The sequence below is a fragment of the Haliaeetus albicilla genome, chromosome 4 (genome assembly GCF_947461875.1).
Source record: "Haliaeetus albicilla chromosome 4, bHalAlb1.1, whole genome shotgun sequence".
Classification (NCBI taxonomy): domain Eukaryota; kingdom Metazoa; phylum Chordata; class Aves; order Accipitriformes; family Accipitridae; genus Haliaeetus; species Haliaeetus albicilla.
Genome location: NC_091486.1, coordinates 11,201,086 through 11,221,260, shown reverse-complemented (window position 1 = coordinate 11,221,260; position 20,175 = coordinate 11,201,086). Strand labels below are relative to the sequence as shown.

The window sequence follows — 20,175 nt, the reverse complement described above, 5'->3', positions numbered from 1 at the left end:
GAAATTCACTAATGACACATGGCAAGAACTGCCTATGGGCATAAACCCCCCTAACTATATATGTACACTTTAATGAGCTGTACATTTGTTAAAACCACTCAGAAAAATGATCTGAGGGTCACATTACTCTGAAAATACCAGCTCGGTGGTCCCTGGCAGGCACACATCAAACAGAACCTGAGTTGCTGGGGGAGAAGATCTCTCACACAGCAACCACGATCTCTCAGCCCTGCTCCTCATGGAAAGCCTCCAAAACACCTTCAGCAGATGGACCTTGAAACTGTAATTCACTGTCCTGGATATAAAAAAATCACGGCTTCAGTGACAATACTGTTTCTATGGCAGAGGTCTGCCTGCTCTCCCCATCTCTCCCCAAGCCCATCTTGTCCCAGAGACCAAAGATGCGTGTTCACGTGGAAGACGTGCTCTCAGGAAGAAACAAGTGCCAAAGAAAGGCATGCTGATTTCTCCCCTTTAATAACACCTTTCCTCTGCTGCCCACATATCACGTAGACTTTCTTTCATGCTCTAGGTGAGTAGGAGAGTCCTGTTAAACATGGAATAACTCATACTTCACTCTGAAGGTTTCTGCTTCTGTTCCAGACTTGCAGAAGGGTTTGTGTGCCGCAAGGCTGATTTGGTGATGCTGGCTGTGTCAGCTGGGTTAACCCAGGCTGCTGCCTGTGCGCACACCCCTGCCTTAGGTATACTCCATGTGTGTCACAGTCACTAGGATGTTTCATGCAGGAATTAGTGGGAAAGGTGTACAAAACAACACAGAAAACACTGCTGTATCACTGTATAAATCCACAGATTGAACAGCACACTGCAGTTCTGCTCACTCCACTGCAAAAAAAAGGGAATAAACATAGAAAAGGGCCATAGGGAAAGACAGAGATGTCAAGGACTGTCAGCTTGGAAAAGAAACACATGGGTGAGGAGGTAGGAGGGAACACCCAGGGTTTCTCAAGGTGAAGAGCAACCTCACGAGCGGAGCTCAGGTCAATGAGAATGCTGGAGAGCAACACGGAAACACCAGTCCTCTTTGTCCACAACCAGCTGTGCTGCAAAACCCCTAGTGTAAAGTAAAGCAGCTCTATCTGAAAAGATATTGTTTTTTTTTTTTTCCTGGCCCCTTCTTATCGGGTGCTTTATCAAAAGCTCACTGCTTTACTTCTTAGAAACCTTCTTGCTTCACCTAAATTTATTCATGGCCAGACTATTTGTTCTAGGGCCAATGCTATTGTTCAGCCTAATGAGCTTTCTTTCGCCCCCCGCCCCTTTTCCATCACCTGTACGCACAAAATGTTATCCCCAAATAGAGAGTTGCATCTCTGGCTCTCAGCCAAGGGGAGAGAAATCAACATCCAGGGTGACAAAGCGGTTGTTACCCGCAGACTCATTTTATAATCAATCTAAAGCACCTCAGAAGCTCTCTCCGTGCTTCCACAGGGACGTGAATTTTGCTGCAAGCAAATTTTCTTGTAGTGTGTTTTCTCTGTCCCGTAACTGCCACTGAACATGTAGAGAGATGTTAGCAATGTTTGGAGATAAACAGCTTTGCTGTCTCCAGTTATTTTGATTAAAAAGGATGACAACTAAATGGCCTTTGAAGTCAGCAGGATAGTTAAAAAGTAAGAAGCCTCAAAATCTTTTCTGTGGGTTTGGGTGTGATTATTTCAGTCGTGCCCTGACTGTCGGGGCTTTGGAGCAGGACCCGTCGCTGCTGCACAGCCCTCGGTGGGACGGCGGCTCGGTCCCACCGGCCGGCTGCTCTCTGCCACCGCGGTCACGTCGCTGTCGCTGCCACGCACCGAAATCCTCCCGAGGAACGAGGAGAAAATCCCTCTTGCAGCGTAAACGCATTTTGCCGAGACAAACGCTGTGGTCCCTGCCTAACAGATGCCTGGAAATGGAGTGTCTGATTAGGTAACAGTTTTTTTCACTTCTGTATCTCTGCGGAGCACGCAGACCACCCTCCCCTCCCCTCGTCCCTGACTTACCATGTCCGCGCTGCTTTTTCTGCACCTATGGACAACGTGTTCCCTGCTTAAAACTCTCCTTCCCAAAACTAATTCTTCACGGCAAGGTCAACCCATCCAAACCCAAGTCAGTGCAAAGCACCATGGCCAGGATGCTGCGGAGTCACCCAGAGGCAGAGGAGGCCAAGAGTGAGTACCACAGCATTCGGACACATCTTTAGTGTGCTGCAGCCTTAGATAAACCTTATTTATTGATCTTCCCTATCAAGGAAACTGCACCCCTGCTGAGTTATGACACGTGCAATTCAAGGAGATCGGTTTCTTACCAAGGAAGCTACAAGATGATTTAAAGCACAGCCCGGTGGAAGTAAACTACCTTCAATCCTAACCAGGAAGCAGCTCCCTAATTAAAATACCTAATACAATGTAAAGCTGCCCTTCAGCTAGACTATTAATGACACCCTTATATCACTGCGTGGGGATGCTATGTCCAGCTCTAGCACGCTTGTTCCTCTGTGCAGTTCACCACTGTATTGCAATTACTGCTATTATTTGCAGGACAATAGCAGCGATGGGCAATGAGCAAGACGGGGAACTCCGCTCTGCCAGGCACCCTACCAAAACTGGCTGGAAGGGCACTCCTGCCCCAAAGAATGGGATCAGACAGACAAAAACTGGGTGAAATGAAGCAGTCAAATCTCTGTTGCCGAGGCAGAGGGAGAGAGGGGCTCTCACAGAAGAAAAACACGGATAATTCGATGTATTTTGCACCTGAGGCTTGGCAGAGGCTGTTAGCTTAGGCTCAGTGCCAGGCAAACAAGGTTTTTCTGCCTCTCCGCCCACACTGAGCGGCCTCGCTCAGGTTTTGCAGCAGGACTGCCGTTCTGGATGGAGCTGGGCTGCAGGAGCCCACTCAGGTGTCTCTGAGCTCACAGCAGAGTCAACCTGCCAAGCAGATCAGCCCCCACCATTAATGGGGAGCCGGCTCAGTCGTTATCCTCTTTCGACAGACGTGGGGGACTGAGATACTAATGATAACGGGACTCCAGCAAGTTTGCCTGGGAAGACCCAGATATCCTTGACCACGTCTTTAACAACGAGACCATCTTTTCAGGCCCCTTTCAATTCCTCTGGTACAGGAGGATAGCCTAGCTGGTTCCCGTAACTTGCAGTCTGGAGGTGTTTGAGTTGCAAACCCTGAAGAAGGATGGACCTGTGGTGGCAAGGCACAAACTCCACTTCAGTTCTGGCCAAAAAAATCAAGACCTGTTTCACTACCTTGGTATTCAGATTTATCAGATAAAAGACAACTTAGTTTTACAGTAACTCTAATAAAAAAAGTAATGTCTTAAACATATTGCTGAGTCAAACTGTGCCGAAGAACAGGGCAGCAATCTCATAAGAAGCTTCAAGTAATGGTCCTGTCCAGTGCAACCGAACTGGTTCCTGTTTGCATAAAAGCTCATCTCTCAGCTCAGCCTCACATACAGAGTCCGAGCCAGCAGTCCCTTGGCTAAAACAACTGCTTTTGTGTCTTGTCCTGAGGTCAGGTTTTGTTTAGACTGACCACAACTGAGTCTCACGTAGTTGTGGATTCAACACCGTGCAGGTCATCACAGAGCATGCTCTGTGCTTCGGCGTCTGCGCTGGGTGTTATTAGAGATAAAGCACATGATTATTATCTACATCCCCTAATGAGCATTTGGGTTGAAAGACCAGCAAGCCCCAGGAGGAATCAACTGATGTAGCAGAGCCCTTGGTCAAGTCACCGCAGAGGAATGTCCCACTTTCTGCACTGGGACGGTCCCTTTGGATTCTGCCAGCTCCACGGAGCACGGTCCCACAAACACACACCCCGGAGGGACAGGGGTGATCTCTGCCCCCAGGGGCCTTTCAATCTACATGGAGGGACCTTTGAACCATGAAGCTGAAGCTCTACAGCTTCTGTTTGCAGAGCCCCAGCCGTGCCTGCTGGCATCTCCTGCTGCATTAACCCTCGAGAAGCCCCAGAGAGGAGCATTCAGCACCTGAAGTCTCCATTCAGGTCTTGCTGTGAGCAGAAATACTCACTTTTTGGCTACAGCCATTTTGCTTCCAGGGAAAATAAAACATTTAAGTCTCTTTCCCACACCCGGAGCATCCCTCCGAGGAGCACAGCGAAGCCAGTACCATGTACCTGCTGGGACTGAACAGATTTAATTAAGAAAAGGGCTTATCCAAAGCTGCTTTAACCCTGGCTCTGGTCCACATTTCAGACCTTTCGGTCCTGCCCTGGCTGACTGGAAATAACCCCTCTGCTCTGCAGGCGAGGGAAGGAGGGGGCAAAACCAGGCTTGCTGTCCCTTTCCCTCTTTCTCCTTCCAAAGCAGAGTTAACTCTCCAACGGCGCAAACCAGGAATTGGCAAAGGGAATAAATCACCTTCGGTATTACTTCAGCCAGAAAAGCCGTGTTGCAAACCTACCTGGGACGCCAGCCAGGCCATCAGAATGAGGAAACGCCAGGAGCCGGGCTCCCCCCCCGCCACCGTCCTTCGGCCCCTTCGTCCGTGTCCACGGGGCACACGGGGCAGGGAGCACTGATGGGGAACGGGGGGCTCTTCACCCTGCGCCTGTACTGACGGGCTGGGGAGGTGGGACAGGGACCTGCCCTGGGGGAGATGGTCCTACCCCCAGCAGGCACCCCTGGGTGCTGAGGCTGACCCCTGCAACATGGTGGGCACAGACCTGCTGTGGGCTCCCGGGGTTGCTGTGACCCCAAACCTGCTGTGGGACCTGCGGGGCTGCTTGACCCCAAACCTGCCGTGGGCTCCTGGGGTTGCTGTGACCCCAAACCTGCCGCGGGGTCTTGGGGTTGCTGTGACCCCAAACCTGCCGTGGGCTCCTGGGGTTGCTCTGACCCCAGACTTGCCACGGACTCCTGGGGTTGCTGCATGTCCCCCTGCCATCGCTCTCCACCCCACTGCACTTTGCATTCACAAGTCCTCGTCCCTCCCCCTGCCCCAGGGCAGGTGTTTATTTGATTATCTCATTTATCAGGCGTTTATCTGTTAAAACCGCTTCCATAAGCTCCTGCAGAGCCCAGCTTTCTCCCCTCTCTCTCTCGATCCAATTAACCTCACCGCTTCCTCTTTTACCCCCGAAGGACACGGCAAATGATTTGCCCTCTCCTTCTCTGCAGACACATTCTGCATTTTGAGAACAGGTTTCACATCTCCCTTCAGTTTTTCCTGCACGAATGAAACCCAACTTTCCTCAGAGCTGTTATTTGCTGAGAGTCCGACCACTCAGCCTCTCTTCCTTGCTCTCATTTTTCTTGGAGGACACACACAACTGCATTTTCCAATCGAGCCCCTAAAAGGCACCGGCCAGAGCAGAGACACCGCTTCCCCAATGTGCCACTTCTCCTTCCACACCCCAGCAGCCTGTTTGCTTTTGCACAACTGCGTGACACTGTTGACTCATGGACCACGGTGCCCATCACCCCATCCTCTGGTTCCCCACGGCTGCTGCCTGGCTGGTCACTCACCCGGTGTTCACACGGTCAGTTGGTCCTACCACACAGGGCACAACACGTGCCCTGTTTTTTTTAGACCAGCTTTCCAATTTGTCACAATCTTCAATAATTAGTCTCTCCTCTAAAATGTTTCCAGTCCCTCCCAGCTCAGTGTCACCTACAAATTCAGTACGTGCTTCCCTACTCCATCACCCGCTAATGAAAACATGGGCTGACAGGCACTGACCCTCCCCACTCCCTACACCCTCTGGTTTAAACATTGATAAATATTGAGGATGTTGTTTTTGGAAGCCAGCGGTGAAGCCAAAGGCATGTCCCTGACCACGAGATGTTCTTCACCATGACCAAAATTCCAAAACATCTTTCAAAACAGGGGAAAGCAGAGGAGAGCGAGCTACCGGAATTTCTCACCGGGGCAAAATAGTCTCTTTTTCCCACACAAGCTCAGACATTTTGGCTACAGTTTTCCTATAGAAATACGTCAGCCGGTGGTCACTTTGCAGGGACAATTTCCCTTCCCAAGGTTAAATGGGCAACGTTAATGCTGAGGAGTAAAATCACCCGCCTATGATATGGAACTGGAAAATGAACTTTTGGCCTGTTCTTTTCATCAAAACTATGTACTTTTAAGCACAGTTACCAACAGGTTCTGCCATAGATAGCCCCAAACTCTCCTCTCCCAAATCTGTCTCCAAAGGCAAGTGGCCCCCCTTTGCAGTACCACTTCTCTGCAGCAAAGTCCTTGTCTGAAGAGCTTCCTCTGCTCTTCTGCAAAAAGATTTTCCTGCCTGTGCCTGCTGTGTCGATAGAGAAATGAAAGAGGCTTGAGAAGGACCTGCCCTGTAATAAAACTTCATAAAATGGGAATCTGAAACTCTGGGAAGCCCAGAGGTTTCATTGTGAGACCATGGAGAGCACAGACCTGAAGCAAGACGGGGTTTTGCTAGAACAGTGCGGATGCTGACATAGCACACAGGACTTTATCTGGCTGATGTGACTCTGAGTAAGAAGGTTATTTTCCCTTCTTATCATCTCACAGTTCTTAAGTGACATAAAGGGGTGGTTTACAACAACTCCAGGTGCCATACTTAAGTCTTATGTGGCTTCTCTTGGGGTCTTAATTCTCTTGCTGCTCTTACCAAGTTAATGACTATTTCACAGTGACTCAGCCATCTCTGAGCCCTCCCCTCCCCGAAGTGCAGGGAGAGCAGGGAAGCAGCCAAAAGCCCAGATGGTGGAAGCTTCTCAGGTAGATCTAATAATGCCCTGTGGCCAGACACGATGGGAGGAGGTGCTCCTGCCTGAACTGAGATGGGGAAAATCTCTTCCGCTCTTCTCCGGGCAGCGCGTGCCATTCTGCTGGGAGCTCGAGGGCTTCGGAGATGGTGAGACCTGACTTCAGCAGTCACCGCAGGGAGCTGGCAGGCTCCGACTGTTTAAAACCTCTTTATTTCGTTCCAGGAAAGATGCAGAGGAATTGCACTGCGTGCGCATGAAAATATTTGGATTGGCTATTCCTGTGCTGCAGTGCCTGTTAGAAGGGTCTCCAAGATCAGCACTCCCTCGCCTTTCTGATTTTGCCTCTCTCCTGGTGACTCAGAGGATGCACAGGACCACATGGGGGGAGAAGATGGCCCGGGAGGCAGTGTGGGGTGGAGGGAAGACACAACCGATGGCATGGGCTCCTGCTGATCTCTGGCTTTCCTCCCTGGGAGCACAGGCATGGCACACAGCGCACAGAGGTAGCTCTGAGCCAGCCCTGAATAAGCACAGCAGCGAAAACGGGGTGCTCTGCCCAGGAAAGGCAACAAAGCTCACGCAGGGCCACGTTCTGCCTCTTCTGCCTTTCCCAGCAGCTCCTGGGAAGCTACTGGGAGAGATGGGGCAAATGCGACCGGCTGACCAGGTGGTCCTGTTCGGTGATCCAGATGGGTGGCAGATGGGTGGCAGAGAGATCCTTTCCACTGAAAGTCAGTCAACTTACTGCCCTGAGATGCTGGGACCCACAGCACTCTGCCTTCCCCTTCCCACCCCTCGTTGTTTGCCTGTGTCTGGCAGAAACGTGCCTTTGGTCCGACGTGCTGGAGAGCAGAGCCAGCTCGCTTCACCTTTTCCCCGGCACTGGCAGGGGTCTTGCTGGTCAGCCCGGGGAGGTGAATTCATCTGGTCCCTTCTCTTGAGGGACACTGAGCTACTAACGTCTTGCTCTATGTGTGCCGTTCTGGCCATCTATTTTACATTTCTCTTTATTTTTCTTCATTCCTTCAAGCAGGTGATGAGACCAACCAGAAAGGAGGAAGAAGAAGGAGCGTTACTGACCTGGGAGGAGCTGGAGGAGAAGCAAGAGAAGGCAGCAAGTGGCTTCACCAGGAAAAGACCATGGAAGGACGATGACTTCACGCTGCCTTGTTAATATAGCACTTGTTTTGCCTAAGCACACTATATTCCTGGGGGCATTAATGCGTTTTTTAAAGCCAGTTCTACTGGAGCACTGCCTCCCACACGCACCTTTGGCAAGGACACCCTCGCAGTGAGAAGTTGATTTATTTTTTGATTAAGTACCTGAAGCAATGCACGTTCGTATCTGTTAGTGCTTGCACATGGTCAGTAGTTGGTATCAGCATACTTTAGTGGTGGACACGTTATCTACAGACACTGATTCTTGAAGCCTACGGTCCGTGGGGAGCTCTTAGGACAATTTTCCAAAGACTACAGTGGTGTAGGCATATGAACTAAATGGAAATGCATATGCAAGTGTTATCACAATCAAGGCTTTAGAGAGACCCACTGAAAATCTGAGAACCTGGAAAAAGGATGGGAGTAATTTCTGTCTCAGTTCCTTAAACCCTGGACAAAATTTTCGAAATGTTCAAATGATTTAGGCCCGGAAGTGCCTAAGGGCTTTTGGAAATGGGATGCAAGCTCCCATGCCACCGACGTGCTTTCAAAATGTTTTATGCTTTCAGTTGAGCTGCATTTCACTTAAACTTAGATGAAGATGGGCAGCTGCTTAAGCCACTGTAGGGCTGCAGGGAAAACTGCCCTATGAAGAAGCAGTAACTTAAAATTTGGAAAGAATTAGCATTTGCCTCCATCGTGGGTTTAACAAAAGCTAATTCTAGTCAGTGATGGCAAACTTAGAGATAACAAATCGGTGGGTTTTAATTCTTGGTATGTGATATCTCTTACCACAGCTGCCAGTGCCTTTCCCACCTCTTGATAGAGCCGGCCTGGCTGGCCTACTCCTTCCACCATCGGAAAAAACGTGTTTCCCCTGAATCTAAACCTGCTTCTATTTATGGGTGTGATGTTACAAGGCCACAGTCAAAGCATAGTTCCTAACAATAAAAAGCAAAACAAACCGAAAATAAAAAGCAAAGCAAACAAAAAAAATTATTATGCTTTCAAAAAGCATGTTTTCCTGGGGTTTGGTGTGGGTTTTTTAAACAAGGACTTGTTGAGTCATCAGTGTGTTCTTCTTCACAATTACGGAGGAAATCAAATATTGGCAGTGACCATGGGATCTTGTATTACTGTACATTTGTTTCATAGCAAATGTGATTTTAAAAGAGGAGAAAACTTAAGCTTGATGCAGTATTTAAATCTTGTTAGTCCTCCATCTCCTCAGCCCACAGGAGTATTGATGCTGTAGGCGATGGCCTTCCTCTCCCGCTGTCTCTCAGTTTTGGTTTCTTGCCACAGGAGGCAATTTTCCCTGTGTTAGTTTTATTTAGACTATAGCGAGGGAAATGATTTGGGGTCTTCAGTACCCGTCTATCCCCCGCTCGGCACAGGGGCTGCGGGCATTACAAACACAAATGCTCCCTGTTGTTCAGCAAAGGGGCCGTCGCAGCCCCGCGCACCCCCCGGGCAGACGTTACACCCTGGGCAGGGTCACAGGACAGGGACGGTCCCACCCCAGGTCACATCACCTGCGGGATGGTCCTACCACAAAGTCACCTCTCCAATTCCTTCACAGCTTTCCTCCTCTGTTACTCGGACACAGATGAGATGCTGAAGTCCCCCCCATAGAGCATCCAACCCTGGTATCTTTTATAAGCCCCTACGTTGGTACAGAAACCACACGGCCGCTCCCCGCTCGCCCCTGAGGGACCGTGGGCCCTACCCAAGATTTTCCCCAAGATTTTCTATATCTCGGTGCTGATTCTCCCCGCCTGGAAGAAGCCACTCATCTCCTCAAAGCATTTGGCGAGCTGAGAATGAAGAAGTGAACCCGCTCTCCGAGGGACACAACCCGACTTGTGCACCCGCCGACACCTCACACCCCACCGCGCTCAAGAGGACCGCACCGCCAGTCCGCGTGGAACAGCCCAAACCGCCCCGTTTCAGCCCGGTTTGTGCCCGGTGCCAGGGAGTTTCCCGAACCCGCAGGGACGTGTCCGGCAGCCGCGGGAAAGCGCTTCCAGCGGACACCCCTCCTCGCAGCCCCGGGGACGAGCATCCCGCCGGCCTCTCCCTAGGGATCACGCGGATTTGGGACACACCGGCCCCTCTCGGAAATTTCTGGCCGGGACCTGGCCCCGGCCCCAAACCCAACACTCGCCCCGGGGCGGCCACGGCCGAGACCGCCGCGGGGGCCGCTGCCGCCGCCGGCCCGGACCCGGCTGCCCGAGCCCAGGCGCGGAGCGGAGCCCGGGGCGGGTCCTGCCCCCGCTCCCCAGCCCCGCCGCGGGGTTGCCGGGGCCGGGGGGTGCCGGCGGGACGGGGCCCGGGCACCGAGCGCCCTGCGGCGGGGTCACCCCCGGCGGCGCTGCCGAGCCCCGCCGGCCCGCGCTGCACGCCCGGCGCCGCAGGTTCGAGCCCCGCCACCGCCGCCACCGCCCCCCCCCCCATCGTGGGGCAGCCCCGCCGCGCCGCGTCGTCCCCGCAAGGGCGAATCCCGCTGTGCCCGTGATCCCCCCTCACCCCCGCGGTGCTCACCTCTGCGCGGCGGCGGGAGGGCGAGCGGAGCCGTCCGGTAGCGGTGAGGCGGGGAGCGGTGATGTCAGGCCGCGGGCTCCGCCCTCCTGCCCATGTGCCCGCCGGCGGCCGCCACACGTCCGCGCCGGGCGGCACGGCACGGAGCGGCACGGAACGGAGCGGCACGGAACGGAACGGCACGGCCAGGCTCACCCCATGGCCCAGCACGGCATGGCACGCCACGGCTTGGCACAACCCGGCCCGGCTCGGCACAACCCGGCCCGGCTCGGCACAGCCTGGCCCGGCCCGGTTCGGCACAGCCAGGCTCACCGCATGGCCCGGCACAGCCCGGCCCAGGGGCGAGGGTTTGGGAGCGGTGAGAGCCCTCCAGCCCTGGCCCCGCTCCCCGCTGCGCCCGCCCGGGTGGCGTTGCCACGCCGAGGTGAAATGCAGAGGGACGGGAGGGCATCGCTCTGGGGGCTGCAGCAGACGTGGTGCCCGTTACGGGCAGGAGTCGAAGGCAGACCTTAATTCTCTATTTATAAGTGCATTTCAGAGCCAGCCAGGGTTTCATTTTAATGGGAGGGTGCGGCTTGGTGCGCCTCTCTCCCTGCTATCAGGGGCCGAGCACTTGCTCTTAAAAGCTGTGCCACGGCGTGTGGAGCAGATAATGGTTCTTGCCCCCGCGCTGGGAAAGAGTTGTCCTGTTGGAACCAGCCCGCACGCAGCCGCACGGCCCCGCTCCGATAGACCAGCGGTAGCACGCTGTTAGGCTGCCGAGAGCTGGCACTAGAAGTAGTGTCTTCAGGCAAAAAAAGGGGGGTCAGACCCACAGGGATTTAAAAAAAAAAAAAAAATCCCTCTGGAACTTTGGTTCAGTCTCTCAGTAGAGGAGAGGAGCATGGAGGGGGGGGCACCTGAAGGGATTGTCTCATCCACCCCCGAACCGTGGCATAGCTGGGGAGATGCTGGTGCGGTCTCTTTTTGCAGCCTGCGCAGGGGGATGTGCAGCCCCTCTGAACCGAGCATTACGTGCTTCACCGCCTCTGCAGTTAGGAGGGTTTTCTTAATCTCCTGTTCTTCGCTGACTGCCATCCCCTCCATGCCCACCTTGCCCATGGGATGTGTGTTCCTAGGGTGAAACAAGCCTCACTTCTTTCCGCTCTGCTGGGCAGGCTGTGATTTTAACCATTTCAGCCCATTCTCCACTGCTGTCCTCCATGGATGCTCTCCTGCCTCTGTGCTGCCTGCAAATGGGGCCAGCTGCCAGCCAGGGCTGTCCCAGCGTGGGGGGGTACCCACCGCCTCGCACATCCACTTTCACATCCATGGGGTGAGAGATACAGCAACCTGCCGATACGGGGAGGCTGCAGCGAAGATGTGGGATTGCTGGAGGAAGCTTGCATTGGTGGCTCCTGGTACTGGGACCTTGGATAAGACAAAGCTTCAGAGGCTGGGGGCGTTCAAGCTGCAAACTTCAAGATGCTGCGAGTTCCCTGGGTATTGGGGAATACTGGAGAGGCGAGAAAACCTATTGGCATGGTTGGGAGAAGGAGGATTGTTAGGGTTTCTGTACTTCATCATGCCTCCGTGAAGTCCATCTGTGACTGAATGCAGCCGACAGACCCACATTACTCCTTACCTCCTTCTTCCCTGTTGTGACCTCTGCCTCCTCATGTGAATCTTAGTGATACTTAATTTATATGCCATGATCAACCCTTTGTGGAGACTGAAGGAAAGAAATCGTTGACCTCTCCTGCACTTTCTGTATCTTGTTACCTGCACTCCCACATTATGTAAAGGACAAATTTTGCCTTTTAATTTATTTATAGAACCCATAGTCGTTGCCTTGTTTGCCTTGGTCATTGTGATTCATTTTACATGATTCCTCTTTGTTCTTGCAGGTCTCTGTAAAGGCACGGTTGCACCATGCGGGTCTCCCTCTGTACCTTTCCCTTGCACGGGGCAATGGCTACTGTTACGGGTTTATGATCATTTCCTTGGGTGATGACCAGCCCTCTGGGGTTCCTTTATCCCAAAGCACTGAAATCTACTTTTTTCATAGAACAGCAAACTTCGGAGTTTTTTTCCCCATAATTTTCACCAAAATATCCTCTGCTTTTCCACTTTTCTGTCACAAAGGGGCACCTCAAAATGAACACCCATTTTATACCTGTCTCCCTCTTCTCAAACCCCTGGCCAGCCCTGTCCAGGCCACCCGTTTGCTGGATGGCTTGAGTCCTGCAGCTCCAGTTTTCCTGCAGCCGTCTCAGTAGCTAGCTAAAGCCTCCCCAGCTCCCAGTCCTTGTCTGGCTTTATTGGTTGCTCAAGAAATGCCCTTGGGAACCGTCTTTCTGATGAGGTGACCTGATGTGGGCTTGCGAGGTGCCTTCATTTCTTTTCTACCCAGAGACACCCAATGTGCCGCACTCGTGCTGGACTTGGCCAGTGTTTCTGTGCGTTTATCTGGTTTTTTTTCCCCTTTCTCCTTGCTGCTCCCGAGCAAGGGTTTTTCCCGTGTGAGCTGGACCCTTCTCCCAGCAGGCATCTTTCCTGGCCCATCACTCGGTGGTCAGAGCCGCGGCTCTCTGGCAGCACCTCTGTGTCCCCGTGCCCAGCTGGCCGTGTCCCCGCCGCCCCCTCAGCCGCGATGCCACCTGCACCCCCTCCTCCCCGTCCTTCCCCTGCCGTGGGGCCGGGCAGTTGCTTTGGATCTGCTCAGGGCTGGGGCTGGCAAGCTCCGCCGGTGCCCATGTGCCGGCACAGCGTGGCACGGGCGAGCAGATGAACCTCGGCAGCTCCTGGCTGCCGGGCCAGGGAGCTGTGGGGAGCCCCCACCTTCCACGCCGTGTCTCGAGGCTCTTGCCGGGTTGCTCGAAGCATCCGAGGTGGCTGCGTGGAGGGGTGCACCGGGCCAGCTCGCCTCCTGCCCCATACCTAATCAATAAGGTGGGTGGCCCTCCCCTGTCCCAGGGCATGCCCAGGCTTTGCTGTACCCAGACACCAAGGCGGTGGTCCCCGAGCCCCCCTCGGGCTGCTTCCCCCTTGCCAGATCCCTTGGGTGCATCACGGAGGTGTACGTGCCAGCCCAAGGGCTGGTGTGGACCAGAGGCCACGGGGGATGCGGCAGCGCACCTGAGCAAATACCAGGACAAAAGCAGAGCTCGGGGACACCACCTGACCCTGCCACCCGCAATGTCACGGCAAGAGAATAGCTCCACTTTCCCCTGAAATCCAAGGGTAGTAAGCAGCAAACTTACCGTTTGCAAACCGAACCTATTTGGCAGGGTGGTCGGTAAACGTAGCTCCTCCTCTGGTCTTTCCAGAGCTGCGTTTTGGGCTGGAAACTGCTTTCTTGGGGTCCAGCGATACCGTTTGGGTTGGGAAATTGTGTTATAAGCACACCAGGAGCGTCAGGTGAGTTCGCCGGCACAGCGCACCGGACTGGCACATGGTCCCGAAACCACTGAGCCCAGAAAGGAGACGAGAGGCTGGAAAAGTGCATGTACAATGCAGACAAGGTGGAACTGATAATTTGTGGTTAATTATTGCCAGTGAGCAGAGGCCAGAAATGAATTTGGCGTGGTTGTGAAACAGAGAGCACGTGCAGGGGGAGTGACCTGGGGGCTGCAAAAATGGGCATGGGGGGGAGCTGCCATGGCTCTGTGAAGCTGGAGTTGGGCAAACAGTGTCCTTGTTGGGTGAAGAAGTAGTAGCTCTTGTTGTCCCTTGATTCTGCTGGCGTTACCTGGATGTACTGGGGGTGGTGCTGAATCCTGATGGTGCCGGGGATAGACCTGGCTGTATCCTCATGGAGCTGCAAGGAGGGAGCAGGCAGAGGGCAGAGGTTTGCGGGCAGGTTGCAGGCAGGACAAAGTGCTGCCATGTCCCTCCCAGAGTATCCCAGTTGGGGAGGGATGGGCTGTACCCCCACAGCCCTCCTCCCACCCGAGGGCTGTGCGGGGGCGATGGTGGCTGTACGGTGCTAAAAATCGATGGGGGTCCGTACCCACACTGATTGCCTGCTTCCCACCATCGGCTGTGTGTCTTCTGCTGATGATCTAGTGAAATGCCTGGATTTTGGACCAGGCTATTGAGGCGAGATGTGGGTGACTGCACAGCCGTGCCAGACACTTCCAGCCCGAGCGTCCTCCTGAGCACCCTGGCAGCACGGTCGTGCTGCCAGGGTGCTCAGGAGGACGCTCGGGCTGGAAATATCCGTACAGGGCTTACACACACCCAGGGTACCCTGGATTCAGCTTCTGGCCGAGCCCTGGGTCCCCACTAGGGGTCTGGCAGCATCCCCGGGGAAAGTCGGTCGGAAAGCACAGTTAACGCGGCGCTACCAGAAAACGCCTTCCTGCTGCTAATCAGCTCCCAGCAGATTATCGCTTTCGCAGCTGCCTGGCTTTTCAGAGAAAAAATGTCATTTATCAGCCCTTCACGGAGGAGACCTGGTAGAGATGCTCCGCGCTGGCGTTGCCGGGGCTCGTTCCCGCCTGTCATGCAGGCGCCATCTAGTAGGAAAAGGAGAAAAAGACCAAAAATGAAACAAGGTGGATGTTGAAATGCAGTTTCTTTCCGGGGGAACAGTTTAATCTAACACAAAGCTGCTCGTGCTGAGCCCGTGGTTTGGGAACCTGCAGCAGAATTCAATGCATGGGACATGATGAGGCACGGAGATGCCCTGAACTGGAGCACGGCTTGTCCAGGATGGGTCCTGATTTATTGGATCTAAAAATAAACTTTGACATAAAGAATCATTTCCAGGCAGCTCCTTGATAACATTGTCAGGGCTGGATTTGATTAATTAGCTGTGTGGGTTAATTGCAATATACTGGCTTGGGCTGCCACCGTCAGCTCCGGCGGGTGGCAGATGCTCCTGTTTCCAGTACCGAGGCTGTCCCATCGGCTGGAGGCTTTACTTACAGCTAAAAACCTCTCTGCCATCAATGCATGTGTGATTTCATGTCCTGAAGGCATCCGCTTTAGTCATATCGCATGATTTTACCACAAATCCCGTACTGCTGTCTTCATCTTCTAACAGTCACGTGGATTTTCAATGTGATTTCCCAGCCTTAGGGGTTTGCCAGAGAAAACCTCCCAAAATCAACCCTTCCCAGGGTGAAATAAAAGGGACTTATAACATTAATTTGCTTTAAGCAACAACAAAAAAAATCATGATTTTATACCAATCCTATGATTTTTACGCAGCTTGACTCACCCTTCCCAGTGTGGGGAGGTGATAATGCTGGGTGTCTGTTATCTGCTGTGCATGAATTCCTGCTGGCAGGCGGTCTGTCCTCTGCCGTGGATACACGGACACACATCCCCATGCAGCAGGTCCCTGTGATATGCGTGTGATGTGGTGAGTCCTGCTTGGGGCATATCTCCCTGTGGCCTTTCCCCTTCATTTTCCCAAAATATTGAGAATCGGAGGCCAGGGATGCTGCAGCGCAAAGGACATTGCCCAAGTCCTAGGGTCCAGTGGCTTCACCCTGCTAGGGTCGGCACAAGCATCCTTGCACTTTGCCCAAAGCAGAACCTTAATTCATCTCCACTTTCATAGATAAAAGCCTGAATTAATTAAAGAAGAGAATAGAAACCACTTTGATTTCCAGAACACCAGAAAGTGCTAATTATCACAGCTCCCACAAGCGCTGCTATAATTAAGGGGCTATCGCTGTTTCCACTGCAGACCCAGTTTTTGCAGGGATTTACAAATGGCACCTAAATTTTTTGCTTTCGGTGAAGTAGAGCGACTCGGGGCACAGATTCTGGCTCCAGGTGCATCCCTGTAAATCAGCCACTGCACTACCGAAACAGCATCAAATTCCCCTATGGATTTCTTATTAGAAATCCAGAGTCCCCAATGGCAGCATGCTACAGACAGCGTCTGCTCTCCAATTATACTCTGATTATACAAAATAATAAAATTGGGGGCCTTTTTTCTTTGCCTTCTGGTCTTTCCATCTTTGAAATACACTTGGGGGCTGCTTCTAGCTTTTTATCATAACCAGAGGGACTAAGCATTTATTAGTATTTAAAAAAGGTGGTGGAAACTGAATTTCTCACCTGATCACTGGTCCTCTGATTCCTGTAACCTTTCCAGAAGCACTGAAAGCATCATGATGACACCAATGGTGAAACAGCCGGGCTTTGCTACAGCATAAAAGCGGCAAAAGACCCCTAATGCAATAACCAAGCAAATCCTGCAGGAGCAGCTCCTGTGCAAATGCCAGGTCTGGTGACCACTGGGCAGGGCAGGGTGTTCCCAGCTGCCTTTTACCCTTTTGCATTGGACAAGTGGCCAGATAAAGATGTAGGTGACAATATACGTCACCTCTGTATATGTTGAGGTTTATCCTTTGGCTGCTGCAGCTTTCCTGACTTTATCCCTTTTCTAAGTGTTGTTGGAAATCTGCCTGCTGCCAACAGTTTTCTTGACGGGCGGCAGCTTCACCACCTCCAAGGTGCTTCTTCTGCTCCCTAGGTCCTTCACAGCTGTGGACAAAACTGTCCCCAAAATTCTCCTTCCTGCTGACAGCTGCTTTCCCTCTCTGTTGAACGGCCCCGGTTTTCCCCGGGTCTCCCTGTCCTGACCAGAGGTAGGGTCTGGCTGCAGAGACCTGGGTGGGACTTCAGAGCTGGTGCACGGCTTGCGGGAGGGATGAGTTTGGACCCGGTGTGGGGCAGTGGGCAGTGCTCGTGTGTGTGGAGTGCTGGGTGTCCTGGAGAAGGCCCTGTGAAGGAGTTTCTTAAGAAAAGAACACATCTTAAGTATAGCTTGGAGCTACGCTGCGGCTCCATCGCAGGCATTGCAATGCATTGAATATTGGACACTTGAAATCAGGAGTCTGACTCGGTCTGAACTCCCCCAGGTACTTGTAACCCATGTTTAACACCATGCTTTTCATGAATCACTTCCTTTTATCCCTCTAGAAAGGCTGAAGAAATAAAGGCTGTGTTTCAAAGGGACACTTCAAAAAGCAGAGGGAATCTCCTTTCCCTCTAACCCAACGCTGGCCGATGAAGGTGGAAAGCCTGCCCCAGCCTCGCCGCCCCACGGCTCCGGGTTTCCCCCCTGCCCACGGGGAGCACGAACGCCCCGATGTCAAGCAGAGAGGCAGAAAGCCAGGGGGAAACGTATTCCCCCTCCCAGCAGTGTTGTTTTAGCAGCCATTGCAATGGGCAACACAGATGTGCTTCAGGATCAGACCAAGCTGTGGCTCTGCTCTTACTGGGTTGTCTCTGCCAGAAGATGGTTTCGTTAAGCAAAACGTCACCAGCTTGAAAAAAAAAAAAGGAAAGTGAAAGGAACAAATGCAAAATTTGTCTGTATTAGACATGCAGGGAAGAATAGGAAGTTAAGAAGATCACAGACAATTGAATTTAATTGAAAAATAAGATTAAATAAAATGAGACTTGAATATGAAGAGCTAATTTGAATTAAAGAAACAAGCTGATTGCCTGAAGAAAGAAGTTAGAGGATGAAAATGATTTTATTTTGCATCTGGGTTCCAGCTCTGTTTATATCAGGATGGCTTAAAAACCCCCAAACCCAACAACCACCCCCCAAGTGGTTTTACACTTGGAATTGTAATTTTTTTTGGAGACGGTCACAGTGCACAGCGAAATGGGGCTCTCACCTGATCTCATGGGCTTGGGGGAGATTTGAACTATGTACGGTAAAATGGGAGAGCTTGATCCAAGGCTTACAGCTTCCCAGCAACACCTCAGGTTTGGTAGCAGCTCCCCCCTTACAGGGAGGGGAGAAAACCCCAAACCCCGGGGGCAAACCAGGGGGTCAGTGACAAGCGGGCCCTTGCCTCGGGAATGACAGCGGGTGGGAATGTTTCCAGGACTGTAAAAGCCTGGTGCAAACAGCTCCAAGCAGGAGCCACGGGGACAGGCAGCGCTGGCGGCTCATGCATGCACTCAGGTTCGGCTCCTGCACCAGCTTTTGAAAGCAAAATGGGTAAGAAAGTAGTTTTAGGGAAAATGCATAGTCTGTATTCACAGCATAAACAGGAGAATTATATACAAGCAAGCAGCACAAATGGGAAAAATAAGAGCTTAATTTAAAGTATTTTTTTAGAGTTAGAGGCATCTTTATTTCAAGGGAGTTCTCCTGAAGGTGGCGAAATGGTTTAGTGCATCCCCCCCCAGCTTTCTTAACTTCTGCTGGGCTGCTGCACCCTCTGCTACAGCGCATCCAGCCACCGGCATCCTCCTCCCCACCGAACGGTCCCAACGGCCACTGTGCCACCGTCACGGCCACGTCTCCCTGCTTCCCACGGGCGGGCAGGATCCGGCCTCGGTGGGACGGGCACGACGCCACCGGCCAGGAGCAGCCAAGCGCGCTGGGTGCCTCGGCCAAGCCAGCAAAGGTCACTTCCAAATCGCCCTGCGGCACGCCTGGCCGGGGAGAAAGCCGAGGGCACGCGAGCCGGCACGGCTCGGCACGGCGCTCGGCTGCGCCCCGTGGCACGCCAGCCAAAGGGGCGATCGGAGCCCTTGTGTTGGGGATGGAGGCGGGGAGGAGGGGAGCCCCGGGAGGGTGGCGAGTTTGTTGGCTCTTCTCCAGACGATAATTTCGACGTTTTGTTGTCGCTTGAACGTTTTGAAATAGGAAGAAGTGCAGCAGCGGTGCTCATTTGTACTGACTCTCGCTGCCAGACTAGGGGCTTACCTAAACGTGCTTTTAATGTGTATTTAATGTGTACACTGGTAGCTTGTCACCATCTTTAACTGCTGCACACCTGCAGTTTGCACATGCACGAGTCAATCACAGCATATCTATTGCCTGCCCCTTCTCACCCATCCCTGCCATGGCCTTCCTCCCCAGCCTCCCCTCCTCTTCTCCGGTCCCTGCCCGACTGGCATCTGGTCCATCCCTCTCCCGTCCCAGACAGGGATGTATTTTCTCCAGCGCTCTGTGCAAGAGCGTGAGCATGGTGGTGAACCTCCTGCAACCTGGTCCGGTAGCACATCCTGGAGCGGGATGATAACCTGCTCTGCCCCAAAATTGTGTGACGATCTCATTTCTGAGCAAAATCCAGCTGTGATTTCATTAAAGAGGCACTGGCTCCTTGTGCTCAATATTTAATTTAACTCAAGTGTGTGTGTGGAGTTCAGGGTGTTGATTAACCATGACTCCGAGATAGAGGGAAATTACTAATATGGGAAAGTGCAGTCAGTATTTCATGGCAAAGAGTAATTGAGCTAACAGTTGACATATGGAGTTGTGTGGGCAAACTAATTAAATTTTACATCTTCCCAAGCATTTGTGAGTTTTATAAGCATTTGATTTATATATTAATTAAACCTCAGAGTGAAATAAAGAGGACATAACTATTTATACTGCAAATGTGTCCATCAAGAGGAAGGGCTCTAATGTATTTTCAAGCAGATACCAAAGTACCTCTGCAAGTCCCCAGCTCAGCTTGGTGATGGCAGAGCAGGTCAGGACCACGTCCCAGGCCACAAGGCCGGTCCTGCACGGCACAGGGTGCTGAGCACCCAGCTCTTGGCACGCTGCTGGACATCCCTTCATCTCCTACAGTGCCTATTCCTCCTCCTCACCATCAGGAATGAGCTCTGTGCTGCCCAGCAGGTTGGTATCTCCCTGGTGGGCTGCAGAGCCCAAGTTTCCCACTGATCTGGGTGCTTTGCAAATAACTAGTGAGATAGCTAATACGTGATTTAAATATTTATCCGACCCATTAGCAAGGCACTAGAGGTGTCCTGGGATGACC

The 20,175-nt window shown here is 52.6% G+C and overlaps 2 protein-coding genes across 5 annotated transcripts in view; one reads left to right on the top strand and one right to left on the bottom strand.

The window, feature by feature from the left end:
• Window positions 1–9,046, top strand: part of C4H2orf76 (chromosome 4 C2orf76 homolog) — a 42,516-nt gene extending 33,470 nt beyond the window's left edge. Inside the window, exon 4 of one of the 2 annotated variants that reach the window (XM_069780884.1) lies at window positions 7,767–9,046. In XM_069780884.1, coding sequence (XP_069636985.1) covers window positions 7,767–7,891 — 125 coding nt within the window. In that variant the 3' untranslated portion in view covers window positions 7,892–9,046. The remainder of the gene's footprint in view (window positions 1–7,766) is intronic. The other variant, XM_069780882.1, reaches the window with a different exon arrangement.
• STEAP3 (STEAP3 metalloreductase) overlaps window positions 1–13,896 on the bottom strand; it is a 28,513-nt gene extending 14,617 nt beyond the window's left edge. Inside the window, exon 1 of one of the 3 annotated variants that reach the window (XM_069780879.1) lies at window positions 13,678–13,896. The gene's annotated coding sequence lies outside the window, so the exon portion shown is untranslated. Of the gene's footprint in view, window positions 1–10,438; window positions 10,592–13,677 lie in introns of those variants that run through there. The other 2 variants (XM_069780881.1, XM_069780880.1) reach the window with 2 other exon arrangements.
• Between the last annotated feature and the right edge of the window lie 6,279 nt (window positions 13,897–20,175).